The sequence below is a fragment of the Mobula birostris genome, unplaced genomic scaffold (assembly GCF_030028105.1).
Source record: "Mobula birostris isolate sMobBir1 unplaced genomic scaffold, sMobBir1.hap1 scaffold_835, whole genome shotgun sequence".
Taxonomy (NCBI): Eukaryota; Metazoa; Chordata; class Chondrichthyes; order Myliobatiformes; family Myliobatidae; genus Mobula; species Mobula birostris.
Window position 1 is genome coordinate 31,168 of NW_027278552.1, and position 23,390 is coordinate 54,557.

Below are 23,390 nucleotides of genomic sequence, written 5' to 3' on the forward strand. Positions count from 1 at the left end.
GACACAGAGTGATACTCCTTCTACACTGTCCCATGACACTCTCCCAGGGTCAGACACAGAGATAATCTCCCTCCACACCATCCCATCACACACTCCCGGGGTGAGACACAGAGTGTATCTCCTTCCAAACCATCCCATCACAAACTCCCAGGGTCAGACACAGAGTGAAGCTCCCTCCACTCTGTCCCATCAGTGTCTACTACGGTCAGACGCAGAGTGAAACTCCCTCCACACTGTCCCATCACACTCTCCCAGGGTCAGACGCAAAGTGTATCTCCCACCACACCGTCCTGTCACCCAATCCCAGGGTCAGAAACAGAGTGAATCTCCCTCCACACTGTCCCATCACACACTCCCAGGATCAGACACACAGAGAAGCACCCTCCACACTGTCCCATCAGACTCGCCCAGGGTCAGACACAGAGTGAAGCTCCCTCCACTCTGTCCCATCAGGGTTTACCACGGTCAGACGCAGAGTTAAACTCCCTCCACACTGTCCCATCACACTCCCCCAGGGTCAGACACACAGAGAAGCTCCCTCCACACCGTCCTATTACCCACTCCCAGGGTCAGACGCAGACTCAATCTCCCTCCACACCATTCCAACAGACAGTTCCAGGGTCAGACACAGAGTGAAGCTCACTCCACACTGTCTCATCACACACTCCCGGGGTCAGACACAGAGTGAAGCTCCCTCCACACTATCCCATCACACACTCCCGGGCTCAGACACAGAGTGAATCTCCCTCCACACTGTCCCATCACACATTTACGGGGTCAGACACCGAGTGAATCTTCCTCCACACTGTCCCATCACACACTCCCAGGGTCAGACACAGAATGAATCTTCTTCCACACTGTCCCATCACCCACTCCCGGGGTGAGACACAGAGTGAATCTCCCTCAACACCGTCCCATCACACACTCCCAGGATCAGACACAGAGTGAAGATCCCTCCACACTGTCCCATCACACACTCCCGGGGTCAGACGTAGAGTGTATCTCCCTCCACACCATCCCATCACACATTCCCGGGGTCAGACACACAGATAATCTCCCTCCACACCATCACATCACACAGTCACAGGGTCAGACACAGAATGAATCTCCCTCCACACCGTCCCATCACACACTCCCAGGATCAGACACAGAGTGATGCTCCCTCCACACTGTCCCATCAGACTCTCCCAGGGTCAGACACACAGAGAAGCTCCCTCCACACCATCCGAAAACCCACTCCCAGGGTCACCCATCACCCACTGCCGGGGAGAGACAGAGAGTGAATCTCCCTCAACACCGTCCCATCACACACTCCCAGGATCAGACACAGAGTGAAGCACCCTCCACACCGTCCCATCAGACTCGCCCAGGGTCAGACACAGAGTGATGCTCCTTCTACACTGTCCCATGACACTCTCCCAGGGTCAGACACAGAGATAATCTCCCTCCACACCATCCCATCACACACTCCCGGGGTGAGACACAGAGTGTATCTCCTTCCAAACCATCCCATCACAAACTCCCAGGGTCAGACACAGAGTGAAGCTCCCTCCACTCTGTCCCATCAGTGTCTACTACGGTCAGACGCAGAGTGAAACTCCCTCCACACTGTCCCATCACACTCTCCCAGGGTCAGACGCAAAGTGTATCTCCCACCACACCGTCCTGTCACCCAATCCCAGGGTCAGAAACAGAGTGAATCTCCCTCCACACTGTCCCATCACACACTCCCAGGATCAGACACACAGAGAAGCTCCCTCCACACCGTCCTATTACCCACTCCCAGGGTCAGACGCAGACTCAATCTCCCTCCACACCATCCCATCACACAGTCTCAGGGTCAGACACAGAATGAATCTCCCTCCACACTGTCCCATCACACACTCCCGGGGTCAGATGCAGAGTGAATCTCTCTCCGCAACATCCCATCACATTTTCCCGGGGTCAGACACACAGATCATCTCCCTCCACACCATCCCATCACACAGTCTCAGGGTCAGACACAGAATGAATCTCCCTCCACACTGTCCCATCACCCACGCCCGGGGTTAGACACAGAGTGTATCACCCTCCACACCATCCCATCACACACTCCCGGGGTCAGACACAGAATGAATCTCCCTCAGCACCGTCCCATCACACACTCCCAGGATCAGACACAGAGTGAAGCTCCCTGCACCCCGTCCTATCACCCACTCCCAGGGTCAGACACAGAGTGAAGCACCCTGCACACTTTCCCATCAGACTCGCCCAGGGTCAGACACAGAGTGATACTCCTTCTACACTGTCCCATGACACACTCCCAGGGTCAGACACAGAGATAATCTCCCTCCACACCATCCCATCACACACTCACGGGGTGAGACACAGAGTGTATCTCTCTCCAAACCGTCCCATCACACACTCCCAGGGTCAGACACAGAGTGAAGCTCCCTCCACTCTGTCCCATCAGGGTCTACCACGGTCAGACGCAGAGTGAAACTCCCTCCACACTGAACCATCACACTCTCCCAGGGTCAGACACACAGAGAAGCTCCCTCCACACCGTCCTATTACCCACTCCCAGGGTCAGACGCAGACTCAATCTCCCACCACACCATTCCAGCAGACAGTTCCAGGGTCAGACACAGAGTGAAGCTCACTCCACACTGTCTCATCACACACTCCCGGGGTCAGACACAGAGTGAATCTCCCTCCACACTGTCCCATCACACATTTACGGGGTCAGACACCGAGTGAATCTTCCTCCACACTGTCCCATCACACACTCCCGGGGTCAGACACAGAATGAATCTTCTTCCACACTGTCCCATCACGCACTCCCGGGGTGAGACACAGACTGAATCTTCCTCAACACCGTCCCATCACACACTCCCAGGATCAGACACAGAGTGAAGATCCCTGCACCCCGTCCCATCACACATTCCCGGGGTCAGACACACAGATAATCTCCCTCCACACCATCACATCACAGAGTCACAGGGTCAGACACAGAATGAATCTCCCTCCACACCGTCCCATCACACACTCCCAGGATCAGACACAGAGTGAAGCACCCTCCACACCGTCCCATCAGACTCGCCCAGGGTCAGACACAGAGATAATCTCCCTCCACACCATCCCATCACACACTCCCGGGGTGAGACACAGAGTGTATCTCCCTCCAAACCGTCCCATCACACACTCCCAGGGTCAGACACAGAGTGAAGCTCCCTCCACTCTGTCCCATCAGTGTCTACCACGGTCAGACGCAGAGTGAAACTCCCTCCACACTGTCCCATCACACTCTCCCAGGGTCAGACACAGAGTGAAACTCCTTCAACACCATCCCATCACACACTCCCACTATCAGACACAGAGTGAATCTCCCTCCACACTGTCCCATCAGAGTCTATCAGGGTCAGACACAGAGTGAATCTCCCTCCACAACATGCCATCACACACTCCCAGGGTCAGACACAGAGTGAAGCTCCCTCCACACTGTCCCATCACACACTCCCGGGGTCAGATGCAGAGTGAATCTCTCTCCGCAACATCCCATCACATTCTCCCGGGGTCAGACACACAGATAATCTCCCTCCACACCATCCCATCACACAGTCTCAGAGTCAGACACAGAATGAATCTCCCTCCACACTGTCCCATCACCCACGCCCGGGGTGAGACACAGAGTATATCACCCTCCACACCGTTCCATCACACACTCCCAGGGTCAGACACAGAGTGAATCTCCCTCCACACCATCCCATCACACACTCCCGGGGTCAGACACAGAATGAATCTCCCTCAGCACTGTCCCATCACACACTCCCAGGATCAGACACAGAGTGAATCTCCCTCCACACTGTCCCATCACCCACTCCCGGGGTGAGACACAGAGTGAATCTCCCTCAACACCGTCCCATCACACACTCCTAGGATCAGACACAGAGTGAAGCTCCCTCCATACTGTCCCATCAGACTCTCCCAGGGTCATACACTGAGTGAAACTCCCTCCACACTGTCCCATGACACCAACCAAGGAAGACACAGAGTGAAACTCCCTCCACACCATCCCATCACACACTCCCAGGGTCAGACGCAGAGTAAATCTCGCTCCACACCTTGCCATCACACAGTCCCAGGGTCAGACACAGAGTGAAGCTCGCTCCACACCGTCCAATTAGCCACTCCCAGGGTCAGACGCAGAGTGAATCTCCCTACATACTGTCCCATCACACACTTCCAGGGTCAGATGCAGAGTGAATATCCCTCCACACCATCCCATCACACACTCCCGGGGTCAGACACACAGATAATCTCCCTCCACACCATCCCATCACACACTCCCGGGGTCAGACACAGAATGAATCTCCCTCAGCACTGTCCCATCACACACTCCCAGGATCAGACACAGAGTGAATCTCCCTCCACACTGTCCCATCACCCACTCCCGGGGTGAGACACAGAGTGAATCTCCCTCAACACCGTCCCATCACACACTCCTAGGATCAGACACAGAGTGAAGCTCCCTCCATACTGTCCCATCAGACTCTCCCAGGGTCATACACTGAGTGAAACTCCCTCCACACTGTCCCATGACACCAACCAAGGAAGACACAGAGTGAAACTCCCTCCACACCATCCCATCACACACTCCCAGGGTCAGACGCAGAGTAAATCTCGCTCCACACCTTGCCATCACACAGTCCCAGGGTCAGACACAGAGTGAAGCTCGCTCCACACCGTCCAATTAGCCACTCCCAGGGTCAGACGCAGAGTGAATCTCCCTACATACTGTCCCATCACACACTTCCAGGGTCAGATGCAGAGTGAATATCCCTCCACACCATCCCATCACACACTCCCGGGGTCAGACACACAGATAATCTCCCTCCACACCATCCCATCACACACTCCCGGGGTCAGACACACAGATAATCTCCCTCCACACCATCCCATCACACAGTCTCAGGGTAAGACAGAGAATGAACCTCCCTCCACACTATCCCATCGCCCACGCCCGGGGTGAGCCACAGAGTGCATCTCCCTCCACACGGTCCCATCACTCACTCCCAGGGTCAGACACAGAGTGAATCTCCCTCAACACCGTCCCATCACACACTCCCAGGATCAGACACAGAGTGAAGCTCCCTGCACCCCGTCCTATCACCCACTCCCAGGGTCAGACACAGAGTGAATCTCCATCCACACTCTCCCATCACACACTCCCGGGGTCAGACGCAGAGTGAATCTCCCTCCACACCATCCCATCACACTCTGCCGTAGTCGGCCACACAGATAATCTCCCTCCACACCATCCCATCACACAGTCCCAGGGTCAGACAGAGAATGAATCTCCATCCACACTGTTGCATCACCCAATTCCGGGGTGAGACACAGAGTGAATCTCCCTCAAAACTGTCCCATCACACACTCCCAGGATCAGACACAGAGTGAAGCTCCCTGCACCACGTCCTATCACCCACTCCCAGGGTCAGACACAGAGTGAATCTCCATCCACACTCTCCCATCACACACTCCCGGGGTCAGACGCAGAGTGAATCTCCCTCCACACCATCCCATCACACTCTGCCGTAGTCAGACACACAGATAATCTCCCTCCACACCATCCCATCACACAGTCCCAGGGTCAGACAGAGAATGAATCTCCATCCACACTGTTGCATCACCCAATTCCGGGGTGAGACACAGAGTGAATCTCCCTCAAAACTGTCCCATCACACACTCCCAGGGTCAGATACAGAGTGAAACCCCCTCCACATCATCCACAGAGTGATGCTCCCTCCACACTTCCCATCAGACTCTCCCAGGGTCAGACACACAGAGAAGCACCCTCCACACCGTCCTATCACCCACTCCCAGGGTCACCCATCACCCACTGCCGGGGAGAGACAGAGAGTGAATCTCCCTCAACACCGTCCCATCACACACTCCCAGGATCAGACACAGAGTGAAGCACCCTCCACACTGTCCCATCAGACTCGCCCAGGGTCAGACACAGAGTGATACTCCTTCTACACTGTCCCATGACACTCTCCCAGGGTCAGACACAGAGATAATCTCCCTCCACACCATCCCATCACACACTCCCGGGGTGAGACACAGAGTGTATCTCTCTCCAAACCGTCCCATCACACACTCCCAGGGTCAGACACAGAGTGAAGCTCCCTCCACTCTGTCCCATCAGGGTCTACCATGGTCAGACGCAGAGTGAAACTCCCTCCACACTGTCCCATCACACTCTCCCAGGGTCAGACACACAGAGAAGCTCCCTCCACACCGTCCTATTACCCACTCCCCGGATCAGACGCAGACTCAATCTCCCTCCACACCATTCCAGCAGACAGTTCCCGGGTCAGACACAGAGTGAAGCTTACTCCACACTGTCTCATCACACACTCCCAGGGTCAGACACACAGAGAAGCTCCCTCCACACCGTCCTATTACCCACTCCCGGGGTCAGACACAGAGTGAATCTCCCTCCACACTGTACCATCACACAGGCCCAGGGTCAGACAGAGAATGAATCTCCATCTACACTGTCCCATCACACACTCCCGGGGTCAGATGCAGAGTGAATCTCTCTCCGCAACATCCCATCACATTTTCCCGGGGTCAGACACACAGATCATCTCCCTCCACACCATCCCATCACACAGTCTCAGGGTCAGACACAGAATGAATCTCCCTCCACACTGTCCCATCACCCACGCCCGGGGTGAGACACACAGTGTATCACCCTCCACACCATCCCATCACACACTCCCGGGGTCAGACACAGAATGAATCTCCCTCAGCACTGTCCCATCACACACTCCCAGGATCAGACACAGAGTGAATCTCCCTCCACACTGTCCCATCACACACTCCCGGGCTCAGACACAGAGTGAATCTCCCTCCACACTGTCCCATTACACACTCCCGGGAAGAGACACAGAGTGAATCTCCCTCCACACTGTCCCATCACACATTTACGGGGTCAGACACCGAGTGAATCTTCCTCCACACTGTCCCATCACACACTCTCGGGGTCAGACACAGAATGAATCTCCCTCAGCACTGTCCCATCACACACTCCCAGGATCAGAAACAGAGTGAATCTCCCTCCACACTTTCCCATCACCCACTCCCGGGGTGAGACACAGAGTGAATCTCCCTCAACACCGTCCCATCACACACTCCCAGGATCAGACACAGAGTGATGCTCCCTCCACACTGTCCCATCACACACTCCCGGGCTCAGACACAGAGTGAATCTCCCTCCACACTGTCCCATCACACACTCCCGGGGTCAGACACAGAGTGAATCTCCCTCAACACCGTCCCATCACACACTCCCAGGATCAGACACAGAGTGAAGCACCCTCCACACCGTCCCATCAGACTCAACCAGGGTCAGACACAGAGTGATACTCCCTCCACTCTGTCCCATCAGTGTCTACCACGGTCAGACGCAGAGTGAAACTCCCTCCACACTGTCCCATCACACTCTCCCAGGGTCAGACACAGAGTGAAACTCCTTCAACACCATCCCATCACACACTCCCACTATCAGACACAGAGTGAATCTCCCTCCACACTGTCCCATCAGAGTCTATCAGGGTCAGACACAGAGTGAATCTCCCTCCACACCATGCCATCACACACTCCCAGGGTCAGACACAGAGTGAAGCTCCCTCCACACTGTCCCATCACACACTCCCGGGGTCAGATGCAGAGGGAATCTCTCTCCGCAACATCCCATCACATTCTCCCGGGGTCAGACACACAGATAATCTCCCTCCACACCATCCCATCACACAGTCTCAGAGTCAGACACAGAATGAATCTCCCTCCACACTGTCCCATGACACTCACCCAGGGAAGACATAGACTGAAACTCCCTCCACACCATCCCATCACACACTCCCAGGGTCAGACGCAGAGTAAATCTCGCTCCACACCTTGCCATCACACAGTCCCAGGGTCAGACACAGAGTGAAGCTCGCTCCACACCGTCCAATTAGCCACTCCCAGGGTCAGACGCAGAGTGAATCTCCCTACATACTGTCCCATCACACACTTCCAGGGTCAGATGCAGAGTGAATATCCCTCCACACCATCCCATCACACACTCCCGGGGTCAGACACACAGATAATCTCCCTCCACACCATCCCATCACACAATCCCGGGGTCAGACACACAGATAATCTCCCTCCACACCATCCCATCACACAGTCTCAGGGTAAGACAGAGAATGAACCTCCCTCCACACTATCCCATCGCCCACGCCCGGGGTGAGCCACAGAGTGCATCTCCCTCCACACGGTCCCATCACTCACTCCCAGGGTCAGACACAGAGTGAATCTCCCTCAACACCGTCCCATCACACAGTCCCAGGATCAGACACAGAGTGAATCTCGCTCCACACTGTCCCATCACACTCGCCCAGGGTCAGATACAGAGTGAAACACCCTCCACATCATCCACAGAGTGATGCTCCCTCCACACTTCCCATCAGACTCTCCCAGGGTCAGACACACAGAGAAGCACCCTCCACACCGTCCTATCACCCACTCCCAGGGTCACCCATCACCCACTGCCGGGGAGAGACAGAGAGTGAATCTCCTCAACACCGTCCATCACACACTCCCAGGATCAGACACAGAGTGAAGCACCCTCCACACTGTCCCATCAGACTCGCCAGGTCAGACACAGAGTGATACTCCTTCTACACTGTCCCATGACACTCTCCCAGGGTCAGACACAGAGATAATCTCCCTCCACACCATCCCATCACACACTCCCGGGGTGAGACACAGAGTGTATCTCTCTCCAAACCGTCCCATCACACACTCCCAGGGTCAGACACAGAGTGAAGCTCCCTCCACTCTGTCCCATCAGGGTCTACCATGGTCAGACGCAGAGTGAAACTCCTCCACACTGTCCCATCACACTCTCCCAGGGTCAGACACACAGAGAAGCTCCCTCCACACCGTCCTATTACCCACTCCCCGGATCAGACGCAGACTCAATCTCCCTCCACACCATTCCAGCAGACAGTTCCCGGGTCAGACACAGAGTGAAGCTTACTCCACACTGTCTCATCACACACTCCCAGGGTCAGACACACAGAGAAGCTCCCTCCACACCGTCCTATTACCCACTCCCGGGGTCAGACACAGAGTGAATCTCCCTCCACACTGTACCATCACACAGGCCCAGGGTCAGACAGAGAATGAATCTCCATCTACACTGTCCCATCACACACTCCCGGGGTCAGATGCAGAGTGAATCTCTCTCCGCAACATCCCATCACATTTTCCCGAGGTCAGACACACAGATCATCTCCTCCACACCATCCCATCACACAGTCTCAGGGTCAGACACAGAATGAATCTCCCTCCACACTGTCCCATCACCCACGCCCGGGGTGAGACACACAGTGTATCACCCTCCACACCATCCCATCACACACTCCCGGGGTCAGACACAGAATGAATCTCCCTCAGCACTGTCCCATCACACACTCCCAGATCAGACACAGAGTGAATCTCCCTCCACACTGTCCCATCACACACTCCCGGGCTCAGACACAGAGTGAATCTCCCTCCACACCGTCCCATCACACACTCCCAGGATCAGACACAGAGTGAATCTCCCTCCACACTGTCCCATTACACACTCCCGGGAAGAGACACAGAGTGAATCTCCCTCCACACTGTCCCATCACACATTTACGGGGTCAGACACCGAGTGAATCTTCCTCCACACTGTCCCATCACACACTCTCGGAGTCAGACACAGAATGAATCTCCCTCAGCACTGTCCCATCACACACTCCCAGGATCAGAAACAGAGTGAATCTCCCTCCACACTTTCCCATCACCCACTCTCGGGGTGAGACACAGAGTGAATCTCCCTCAACACCGTCCCATCACACACTCCCGGGATCAGATACAGAGTGAATCTCCCTCCACACTGTCCCATCACACACTCTCAGGGTCAGACACAGAGTGAATCTCCCTCCACACCATCCCATCACACACTCCCAGTGTCAGACACAGAGTGAATCTCCCTCCACACCGTCCCATCACACACTCCCAGGGTCAGACACAGAGTGAATCTCCCTCCACACTGTCCCATCACACACTCCCAGGATCAGACACAGAGTGATGCTCCCTCCACACTGTCCCATCAGACTCTCCCAGGGTCAGACACAGAGAGAAGCTCCCTCCACACCATCCGAAAACCCACTCCCAGGGTCACCCATCACCCACTGCCGGGGAGAGACAGAGAGTGAATCTCCCTCAACACCGTCCCATCACACACTCCCAGGATCAGACACAGAGTGAAGCACCCTCCACACCGTCCCATCAGACTCAACCAGGGTCAGACACAGAGTGATACTCCCTCCACTCTGTCCCATCAGTGTCTACCACGGTCAGACGCAGAGTGAAACTCCCTCCACACTGTCCCATCACACTCTCCCAGGGTCAGACACAGAGTGAAACTCCCTCCACACCATCCCATCACACACTCTCAGGATCAGACGCAGAGTGAAACTCCCTCCACACTGTCCTATCACCCAATCCCAGGATCAGAAACAGAGTGATGCTCCCTCCACACTGTCCCATCACACACTCCCAGGATCAGACACAGAGTGAATCTCCCTCCACACTGTCCCATCACACACTCCCGGGCTCAGACACAGAGTGAATCTCCCTCCACACTGTCCCATTACACATTTACGGGGTCAGACACCGAGTGAATCTTCCTCCACACTGTCCCATCACACACTCTCGGGGTCAGACACAGAATGAATCTCCCTCAGCACTGTCCCATCACACACTCCCAGGGTCAGACACACAGATTATCTCCCTCCACACCATCCCATCACACAGTTCCAGGGCGAGACACAGAATGAATCTCCCTCCACATTGTCCCATCACCCACTCCTGGGGTGAGACACAGAGTGAATCTCCCTCAACACCGTCCCATCACACACTCCCAGGATCAGACACAGAGTGAAGATCCCTGCACCCCGTCTCATCACACATTCCCGGAGTCAGACACACAGATAATCTCCCTCCACACCATCAGATCACACAGTCACAGGGTCAGACACAGAATGAATCTCCCTCCACACCGTCCCATCACACACTCCTGGGGTCAGACACAGAGTGAATCTCCCTCCACACCATCCCATCACACACTCCCAGGATCAGACACAGAGTGAAGCACCCTCCACACCGTCCCATCAGACTCACCCAGGGTCAGACACAGAGTGATACTCCTTCTACACTGTCCCATGACACTCTCCCAGGGTCAGACACAGAGATAATCTCCCTCCAAACCGTCCCATCACACACTCCCAGGGTCAGACACAGAGTGAAGCTCCCTCCACTCTGTCCCATCAGTGTCAACCACGGTCAGACGCAGAGTGAAACTCCCTCCACACTGTCCCATCACACTCTCCCAGGGTCAGACACAGAGTGAAACTCCCTCCACACCATCCCATCACACACTCTCAGGGTCAGACGCAAAGTGTATCTCCCACCACACCGTCCTATCACCCAATCCCAGGGTCAGAAACAGAGTGAATCTCCCTCCACACTGTCGCATCACACACTCCCAGGATCAGACACAGAGTGATGCTCCCTCCACACTGTCCCATCAGACTCTCCCAGGGTCAGACACACAGAGAAGCTCCCTCCACACCGTCCTATTACCCACTCCCAGGGTCAGACGCAGAGTCAATCTCCCTCCACACCATTCCAGCAGACAGTTCCAGGGTCAGACACAGAGTGAATCTCCGTCCACAACATGCCATCACACACTCCCAGGGTCAGACACAGAGTGAAGCTCGCTCCAGACCGTCCTGTTAGCCACTCCCAGGGTCAGACGCAGAGTGAATCTCCCTCCACACTGTCCCATGACACATTTACGGGGTCAGACACCGAGTGAATCTTCCTCCACACTGTCCCATCACACACTCCCGGAGTCAGACACAGAATAAATCTCCCTCCACACTGTCCCATCACCCACTCCCGGGGTCAGAGATAGACTGAATCTCGCTCCACATTGTCCCATCACACACTCCCAGGGTCAAACACAGTGTGAAGCTTCCTCCAGATCATCCTATCACGCACTCCCAGGGTCAGACACAGAGTGAATCTCCCTCCACACTGTCCCATCACAAACTCCCGGGGTCAGACGTAGAGTGTATCTCCCTCCACACCATCCCATCACACACTCCCGGGGTCAGAAACACAGATAATCTCCCTCCACACTGTCCCATCACAGTCTCCCATGGTCAGACACAGAGTGAAACTCCCTCCACACCATCCCATCACACACGCCGAGGGTCAGACGCAGAGTGAATCTCCCTCCACACCATGCCATCACACACTCCCAGGGTCAGACACAGAGTGAAGCTCCCTCCACACTGTCCCATCACACACTCCCGGGGCAGATGCAGAGTGAATCTCTCTCCGCAACATCGCATCACATACTCCCGGGGTAAGACACACAGATAATCTCCCTCCACACCATCCCATCACACAGTCTCAGGGTCAGACACAGAATGAATCTCCCTCCACACTGTCACATCACACACTCCCAGGATCAGACACAGAGTGAAGATCCCTGCACCCCGTCCCATCACACATTCCCGGGGTCAGACACAGAGTGATGCTCCCTCCACACTGTCCCATCAGACTCTCCCAGGATCAGACACACAGAGAAGCTCCCTCCACACCATCCGAAAACCCACTCCCAGGGTCACCCATCACCCACTGCCGGGGAGAGACAGAGAGTGAATCTCCCTCAACACCGTCCCATCACACACTCCCAGGATCAGACACAGAGTGAAGCACCCTCCACACCGTCCCTTCAGACTCACCCAGGGTCAGACACAGAGTGATACTCCTTCTACACTGTCCCATGACACTCTCCCGGGGTCAGACACAGAGTGAATCTCCCTCCACACTGTCCCATCACACACTCCCAGAGTCAGACACAGAGTGAATCTCCCTCAACACCATCCCATCACACACTCCCAGTATCAGACACAGAGTGAATCTCCCTCCACACTGTCCCATCAGAGTCTATCAGGGTCAGACACAGAGTGAAACTCCCTCCACACTGTTCCATCACAGTCTCCCATGGTCAGACACAGAGTGAAACTCCCTCCACATCATCCCATCACACACTCCGAGGATCAGACGCAGAGTGAATCTCCCTCCACACCATCCCATCACACAATCTCAGAGTCAGACACAGAATGAATCTCCCTCCACACTGTCCCATCACCCACGCCCGGGGTGAGACACAGAGTGTATCACCCTCCACACCGTCCCATCACACACTCCCGGGGTGAAACACAGAGTGTATATCCCTCCGCACCGTCCCATCACACACTCCCAGTATCAGACACAGAGTGAAGTTCCCTCCACACTGTCCCATCACACTCTCCCAGGGTCAGACACAGAGTGAAACTCCCTCCACATCATCCCATCACACACTCCAAGGGTCAGACGCAGAGTGAATCTCCCTTGACACCGTCCCATCACACACTCCCGGGATCAGACACAGAGTGAATCTCCCTCCACACCATCCTATCACACACTCCCAGGGTCAGACGCAGAGTGAATCTCCCTCCACACCATGCCATCACACACTCCCAGGGTCAGACACAGAGTGAAGCTCCCTCCACACTGTCCCATCACACACTCCCGGGGCAGATGCAGAGTGAATCTCTCTCCGCAACATCGCATCACATACTCCCGGGGTTAGACACACAGATAATCTCCCTCCACACCATCCCATCACACAGTCTCAGGGTCAGACACAGAATGAATCTCCCTCCACACTGTCCCATCACCCACGCCCGGGGTGAGACACAGAGTGTATCACCCTCCACATGGTCCCATCATACACTCCCAAGGTCAGACACAGAGTGAATCTCCATCCACAACATGCCATCACACACTCCCAGGGTCAGACACAGAGTGAAGCTCGCTCCAGACCGTCCTGTTAGCCACTCCCAGGGTCAGACGCAGAGTGAATCTCCCTCCACACTGTCCCATGACACATTTACGGGGTCAGACACCGAGTGAATCTTCCTCCACACTCTCCCATCACACACTCCCGGAGTCAGACACAGAATGAATCTCCCTCCACACTGTCCCATCACCCACTCCCGGGGTCAGAGATAGAGTGAATCTCGCTCCACATTGTCCCATCACACACTCCCAGGGTCAAACACAGTGTGAAGCTTCCTCCAGATCATCCTATCACGCACTCCCAGGGTCAGACACAGAGTGAATCTCCCTCCACACTGTCCCATCACAAACTCCCGGGGTCAGACAGAGAGTGAATCTCCCTCCACACTGTCCCATCACAAACTCCCAGGGTCAGACGTAGAGTGTATCTCCCTCCACACCATCCCATCACACACTCCCGGGGTCAGACACACAGATAATCTCCCTCCACACTGTCCCATCACAGTCTCCCATGGTCAGACACAGAGTGAAACTCCCTCCACACCATCCCATCACACACTCCGAGGGTCAGACGCAGAGTGAATCTCCCTCCACACCATGCCATCACACACTCCCAGGGTCAGACACAGAGTGAAGCTCCCTCCAAACTGTCCCATCACACACTCCCGGGGCAGATGCAGAGTGAATCTCTCTCCGCAACATCGCATCACATACTCCCGGGGTTAGACACACAGATAATCTCCCTCCACACCATCCCATCACACAGTCTCAGGGTCAGACACAGAATGAATCTCCCTCCACACTGTCCCATCACACACTCCCAGGATCAGACACAGAGTGAAGATCCCTGCACCCCGTCCCATCACACATTCCCGGGGTCAGACACACAGATAATCTCCCTCCACACCGTCCCATCACACAGTCTCAGGGTCAGACACAGAATGAATCTCCCTCCACACTGTCCCATCACACACTCCCAGGATCAGACACAGAGTGATGCTCCCTCCACACTGTCCCATCAGACTCTCCCAGGGTCAGACACACAGAGAAGCTCCCTCCACACCATCCGAAAACCCACTCCCAGGGTCACCCATCACCCACTGCCGGGGAGAGACAGAGAGTGAATCTCCCTCAACACCGTCCCATCACACACCCCCAGGGTCAGACACAGAGTGAATCTCCCTCCACACCGTCCCATCAGACTCACCCAGGGTCAGACACAGAGTGATACTCCTTCTACACTGTCCCATGACACTCTCCCAGGGTCAGACACAGAGATAATCTCCCTCCACACCATCCCATCACACACTCCCGGGGTGAGACACAGAGTGTATCTCCCTCCAAACAGTCCCATCACACAATCCCAGGGTAAGACACAGAGTGAAGCTCCCTCCACTCTGTCCCATCAGTGTCTACCACGGTCAGACGCAGAGTGAAACTCCCTCCACACTGTCCCATCACACTCTCCCAGGGTCAGACACAGAGTGAAACTCCCTCCGCACCATCCCATCACACACTCCCAGGATCAGAAACACAGTGAAACTCCCTCCACACCATCCCATCACACACTCTCAGGGTCAGACGCAAAGTGTATCTCCCACCACACCGTCCTATCACCCAATCCCAGGGTCAGAAACAGAGTGAATCTCCCTCCACACTGTCCCATCACACACTCCCAGGATCAGACACAGAGTGAATCTCCGTCCACAGTGTCCCATCACACACTGCCGGAGTCAGACACAGAATGAATCTTCCTCCACACTGTCCCATTACACACTCCCGGGGTCAGACACAGAGTGAAGCTCCCTTCACACTGTCCAATCACACACTCCCGGCGTCAGACACAGAATGAATCTCCCTCCACACTGTCCCATTACACACTCCCGGGGTCAGACACAGAGTGAATCTCCCTTCACACTGTCCCATCACACACTCCCAGAGTCAGACACAGAGTGAATCTCCCTCAACACCATCCCATCACACACTCCCAGTATCAGACACAGAGTGAATCTCCCTCCACACTGTCCCATCAGAGTCTATCAGGGTCAGACACAGAGTGAAACTCCCTCCACACTGTCCCATCACAGTCTCCCATGGTCAGACACAGAGTGAAACTCCCTCCACATCATCCCATCACACACTCCGAGGATCAGATGCAGAGTGAATCTCCCTCCACACCATCCCATCACACAGTCTCAGAGTCAGACACAGAATGAATCTCCCTCCACACTGTCCCATCACCCACGCCCGGGGTGAGACACAGAGTGTATCACCCTCCACACCATCCCATCACACACTCCCGGGGTGAAACACAGAGTGTATATCCCTCCACACCGTCCCATCACACACTCCCAGTATCAGACACAGAGTGAAGCTCCCTCCACACTGTCCCATCACACTCTCCCAGGGTCAGACACAGAGTGAAACTCCCTCCACACCATCCCATCACACACTCCCAGGATCAGAAACAGAGTGAAACTCCCTCCACACCATCCCATCACACACTCTCAGGGTCAGACGCAAAGTGTATCTCCCACCACACCGTCCTATCACCCAATCCCAGGGTCAGAAACAGAGTGAATCTCCCTCCACACTGTCCCATCACACACTCCCAGGATCAGACACAGAGTGATGCTCCCTCCACACTGTCCCATCAGACTCTCCAGGGTCAGACACACAGAGAAGCTCCCTCCACACCGTCCCATCACACACTGCCGGAGTCAGACACAGAATGAATCTTCCTCCACACTGTCCCATTACACACTCCCGGGGTCAGACACAGAGTGAAGCTCCCTTCACACTGTCCAATCACACACTCCCGGCGTCAGACACAGAATGAATCTCCCTCCACACTGTCCCATTACACACTCCCGGGGTCAGACACAGAGTGAATCTCACTCCACACTGTCCCATCACACATTCCCAGGGTCAGATACAGAGTGAATCTCCCTCCACACTGTCCCATCACACACTCCCGGGGTCAGACACAGAGTGAATCTCCCTCCACACTGTCCCATCACACACTCCCAGAGTCAGACACAGAGTGAATCTCCCTCAACACCATCCCATCACACACTCCCAGTATCAGACACAGAGTGAATCTCCCTCCACATCATCCCATCACACACTCCGAGGATCAGACGCAGAGTGAATCTCCCTCCACACCATCCCATCACACAGTCTGAGTCAGACACAGAATGAATCTCCCTCCACACTGTCCCATCACCCACGCCTGGGGTGAGACACAGAGTGTATCACCCTCCACACCATCCCATCACACACTCCCGGGGTGAAACACAGAGTGTATATCCCTCCACACCGTCCCATCACACACTCCCAGTATAAGACACAGAGTGAAGCTCCCTCCACACTGTCCCATCACACTCTCCAGGGTCAGACACAGAGTGAAACTCCCTCCACATCATCCCATCACACACTCCAAGGGTCAGACGCAGAGTGAATCTCCCTTGACACCGTCCCATCACACACTCCTGGGATCAGACACAGAGTGAATCTCCTCCACACCATCCTATCACACACTCCAGGGTCAGACACAGAGTGAATCTCCCTCCACACCATGCCATCACACACTCCAGGGTCAGACACAGAGTGAATCTCACTCCACATTGTACCATCACACACTCCAGGGTCAGACACAGAGTGAAGCTCCCTCCACACTGTCCCATCACACACTCCCGGGGCAGATGCAGAGTGAATCTCTCTCCGCAACATCGCATCACATACTCCCGGGGTTAGACACACAGATAATCTCCCTCCACACCATCCCATCACACAGTCTCAGGGTCAGACACAGAATGAATCTCCCTCCACACTGTCCCATCACCCACGCCCGGGGTGAGACACAGAGTGAATCTCCCTCCACATGGTCCCATCATACACTCCCAAGGTCAGACACAGAGTGAATCTCCGTCCACAACATGCCATCACACACTCCCAGGGTCAGACACAGAGTGAAGCTTGCTCCAGACCGTCCTGTTAGCCACTCCCAGGGTCAGACGCAGAGTGAATCTCCCTCCACACTGTCCCATGACACATTTACGGGGTCAGACACCGAGTGAATCTTCCTCCACACTGTCCCATCACACACTCCCGGAGTCAGACACAGAATGAATCTCCCTCCACACTGTCCCATCACCCACTCCCGGGGTCAGAGATAGAGTGAATCTCGCTCCACATTGTCCCATCACACACTCCCAGGGTCAAACACAGTGTGAAGCTTCCTCCAGATCATCCTATCACGCACTCCCAGGGTCAGACACAGAGTGAATCTCCCTCCACACTGTCCCATCACAAACTCCCGGGGTCAGATGTAGAGTGTATCTCCCTCCACACCATCCCATCACACACTCCCGGGGTCAGACACACAGATAATCTCCCTCCACACTGTCCCATCACAGTCTCCCATGGTCAGACACAGAGTGAAACTCCCTCCACACCATCCATCACACACTCCGAGGGTCAGACGCAGAGTGAATCTCCCTCCACACCATGCCATCACACACTCCCAGGGTCAGACACAGAGTGAAGCTCCCTCCACACTGTCCCATCACACACTCCCGGGGCAGATGCAGAGTGAATCTCTCTCCGCAACATCGCATCACATACTCCCGGGGTTAGACACACAGATAATCTCCCTCCACACCATCCCATCACACAGTCTCAGGGTCAGACACAGAATGAATCTCCCTCCACACTGTCCCATCACACACTCCCAGGATCAGACACAGAGTGAAGATCCCTGCACCCGTCCCATCACACATTCCCGGGGTCAGACACACAGATAATCTCCCTCCACACCGTCCCATCACACACTCCCAGGATCAGACACAGAGTGATGCTCCCTCCACACTGTCCCATCAGACTCTCCCAGGGTCAGACACACAGAGAAGCTCCCTCCACACCATCCGAAAACCCACTCCCAGGGTCACCCATCACCCACTGCCGGGGAGAGACAGAGAGTGAATCTCCCTCAACACCGTCCCATCACACACTCCCAGGATCAGACACAGAGTGAAGCACCCTCCACACCGTCCCATCAGACTCACCCAGGGTCAGACACAGAGTGAAACTCCTTCTACACTGTCCCATGACACTCTCCCAGGGTCAGACACAGAGATAATCTCCCTCCACACCATCCCATCACACACTCCCGGGGTGAGACACAGAGTGTATCACCCTCCAAACCGTCCCATCACACACTCCCAGGGTCAGACACAGAGTGAAGCTCCCTCCACTCTGTCCCATCAGTGTCTACCACGGTCAGACGCAGAGTGAAACTCCCTCCACACTGTCCCATCACACTCTCCCAGGGTCAGACACAGAGTGAAACTCCCTCCACACCATCCCATCACACACTCCCAGGATCAGAAACAGAGTGAAACTCCCTCCACACCATCCCATCACACACTCTCAGGGTCAGACGCAAAGTGTATCTCCCACCACACCGTCCTATCACCCAATCCCAGGGTCAGAAACAGAGTGAATCTCCCTCCACACTGTCCCATCACACACTCCCAGGATCAGACACAGAGTGAATCTCCCTCCACACTGTCCCATCACACACTCCCGGGGTCAGACACAGAGTGAATCTCCCTCCACACTGTCCCATCAGACTCTCCCAGGGTCAGACACAGAGTGAATCTCCCTCCACACTGTCCCATCAGACTCTCCCAGGGTCAGACACACAGAGAAGCTCCCTCCACACCGTCCCATCACACACTGCCGGAGTCAGACACAGAATGAATCTTCCTCCACACTGTCCCATTACACATTCCTGGGGTCAGACACAGAGTGAAGCTCCCTCCACACTGTCCCATTACACACTCCCGGGGTCAGACACAGACTGAAGCTCCCTCCACACTGTCCAATCACACACTCCCGGCGTCAGACACAGAGTGAATCTCCCTCCACACTGTACCATCACACACTCCCAGGGTCAGACACAGAGTGAAGCTTCCTCCAGATCGTCCTATCACCCACTCCCAGGGTCAGATACAGAGTGAATCTCCATCCACACTGTCCCATCAGACACTACCGGGCGTCAGACGCAGAGTGAAACTCCCTCCACACTGTCCCATCACACTCTCCCAGGGTCAGACACAGAGTGAAACTCCCTCCACACCATCCCATCACACACTCCCAGGATCAGAAACAGAGTGAAACTCCCTCCACACCATCCCATCACACACTCTCAGGGTCAGACGCAAAGTGTATCTCCCACCACACCGTCCTATCACCCAATCCCAGGGTCAGAAACAGAGTGAATCTCCCTCCACACTGTCGCATCACACACTCCCAGGATCAGACACAGAGTGATGCTCCCTCCACACTGTCCCATCACACACTCCCGGGGTCAGACACAGAGTGAATCTCCCTCCACACTGTCCCATCAGACTCTCCCAGGGTCAGACACACAGAGAAGCTCCCTCCACACCGTCCCATCACACACTGCCGGAGTCAGACACAGAATGAATCTTCCTCCACACTGTCCCTTTACACACTCCCGCGGTCAGACACAGAGTGAAGCTCCCTCCACACTGTCCAATCACACACTCCCGGCGTCAGACACAGAATGAATCTCCCTCCACACTGTCCCATTACACACTCCCGGGGTCAGACACAGAGTGAATCTCACTCCACACTGTCCCATCACACATTCCTGGGGTCAGACACAGAGTGAATCTCCCTCCACACTGTCCCATTACACACTCCCGGGGTCAGACACAGACTGAAGCTCCCTCCACACTGTCCAATCACACACTCCCGGCGTCAGACACAGAGTGAAGCTCCCTCCACACCATCCCATCACACACTCCCGGGGTCAGACACAGAGTGACTCTCCCTCCATACTGTACCATCACACACTCCCAGGGTCAGACACAGAGTGAAGCTTCCTCCAGATCGTCCTATCACACACGCCCAGGGTCAGATACAGAGTGAATCTCCATCCACACTGTCCCATCAGACACTCCCGGGGTCAGACACAGAGTGAATCTCCCTCCACACCATCCCAGCACACACTCCCAGGGTCAGATACTGAGTGAATCTCCCTCCACACCTCATACATGGAGGTAAATGAATTGTTCAGTTTGCTGTGTGATGAGGATGACTGATCTCCTGCATAGTGACGATGATCGGACGTGCTGTTTGATGTGTTCTAGATGCTGGGAGGCTGGGAATGTTTCTTCTACACCTGATGTTATTCTATCTCTCCTCCCTTTTCCCTCTCTCTCCCTATCTTTCATGCCTCTCTCCGTCCCCTCTTTCTGTGTGCCTTTGACCTTTTTTCTATCTCTCCAACTCTTCGTTCTTCCCACTCTCTTTCCCTGTCCCCCCCTTTGCCCCTCCCCCTCTACTTCGCACTTTCCCTCATCCCACCCCCCTTCCTGGCCTCTCTCTCTTCCCTCTCTCTCCCCCTTTCCTCTCTCTCCCCATCTCCCTATCACCCCTCTCCATTATCACCCCTCTCTATCTCCTCCCATCTCTGTCTCTCCCCTCCCTGCTCCCCTTTTGTCCATCACCACCCCAGGCCACCCCCACCCAAAGCCAACTCTCACGGACCCTTGACGTCCTGGACCTGACCTCTGGCCCCCGATCACTCTCTCTCTCATACGGGGGAGGCAGCGTTGTCCTGCACCCACCCTCCTCTGCCTCCCTGCGGGAGAGTGGAGGGGGCCCCTCTGTCTTGCCTGACTGGCCTCCATTGCCCCTCGACCCCCTCCCGCGGCGCCGGCGGCGCCTTCAACTGAAGCCTGGCCGGGCCCGCAAGATATTTGGCTGGGGTGACTTCTACGTGAATGTGCGGACGGTGAAGTTCAGCCTGCTGCTGACCGGGAAGGTCGTGGACCACGTGAACGGCACCTTCAGTGTCTTCTTCCGGCACAACTCCTCCAGCCTGGGTAATGTCTCGGTTAGCATTGTGCCCCCAACTCGCCTGGTGGGTTTCAACCTCCTCCAGGAGACGGCACCGGAGCTGGCAGCCGCTGCCGCTGTGGGTCACCGTCTCTTCAACTGCCGGGTGGAGTATGAGAAGACAGACCGGGCACGCAAGACCCGCCCCTGCCTCTATGACCCCTCACAACTCTGTTACTCCGAGCACACCCAGAGCCAGGCGTCCTGGATCTGCACCAAACCCTTCAAGGTCATCTGCATCTTTCTGGCCTTCTACAGCACCGACTACAAGCTGGTCCAGAAGGTTTGCCCTGACTATAACTTCCACAGCGAGCTGCCCTACCTTGGCTGAGGAGGTGGGAAACAGCGCGGGGCTTCAAGTTCAAGTCTGCTTTGCCTCGTCATTGTCCCCTTTTCTCTCATCCTCAGCTTCCATCTCGTACAAAATGTCTATTGTTCATTTCCCTTCGTAGATGCTGCCGGACCCACTGAGCTCCTCTAGCATTACCCCTGCCTTACCCCTCATCCTGCTGTACTCCATCGAGTACAGACCTAGAGACATAAAATGCTTCTTGTACATCAACCCTTTCATTTCCGGAATTGTTCTGGTGACCCTCCTCTAGATGCTCTCCATGGACAGCACATCCTTCTGTAGATATGGGACCCAAGATTCAAAATATTCTGAATGCAGTCTGTCCAACTTTCTCAACTCAATTCTCTCTCTGTCCCCCTGTAGCCCTTCACCCCTTCACCAATTAAAAACCCATTCATATTCATCTTCAGCACGTCCAATATCTTGGCCTCCACAGCCCCCTGTGGCAACAAATCCCACAGATATACCACCTTTGGGTGAAGAAATTACTCCTCATCCCAGTTTCAAGGGGATGTCCCTACATTCTGAGGCTGTGGCATTGGATCCTGGACTGTCCTACTGGTGGAGATTTCCTCTCCACATCCACTTTCAGTATCTGGGAGGATTCAGTGGGACCTTCCCCTCATCCTATGCCTGCTGCTCTCGTCCTCCTGGGTAGGAGAGATATCAGAATAGCCTGGACAAGACACCATAGTGCGTTTTGATGGTGGTGCACACTGCATTCACTGTGTGCCATTGGTGAACGGAGGGGATGTTTAGGCGGGGAGGTAGATGGGCTTCCAATCGAGCAGGATGCTTTGTCCCAGGTGGTGCTGAGCTTCTAAAGAGTTGTTGGAGCTTCACTCATCCCAGACAAGCAGGGAGTGTTCCCTCACACTCCTGACCTGTAGACAGTGGAGAGGTAATGTGGTGGATGTGGAGTACGTGGACTAACTCCACCTGGGAAAGTGGGGAGTGTTTCATCACTCTGCTGACCTGTAGATGTTGGAGAGATAATATGGTGGATGTGGAGTATATGGACTAACTCCACCAGGGCAAGTGAGGAATGTTCCATCACTTTCCTGACCTGTAGACGGTCGTGAGGCAATGTGGCGGATGTGGAGTGAATGGACTAACT

General features: G+C 55.0%; 1 protein-coding gene across 1 annotated transcript; it reads left to right on the top strand.

Annotated features, from left to right (window-relative positions):
• Window positions 1-21,538: 21,538 nt before the first annotated feature.
• LOC140193768 (neurexophilin-2-like) lies at window positions 21,539-22,252 on the top strand (the record flags this gene model as incomplete). Its single annotated transcript, XM_072250935.1, has 1 exon — window positions 21,539-22,252. A coding segment is annotated over one exon (714 nt), but the record flags the coding sequence as incomplete, so codon positions are not given.
• Between the last annotated feature and the right edge of the window lie 1,138 nt (window positions 22,253-23,390).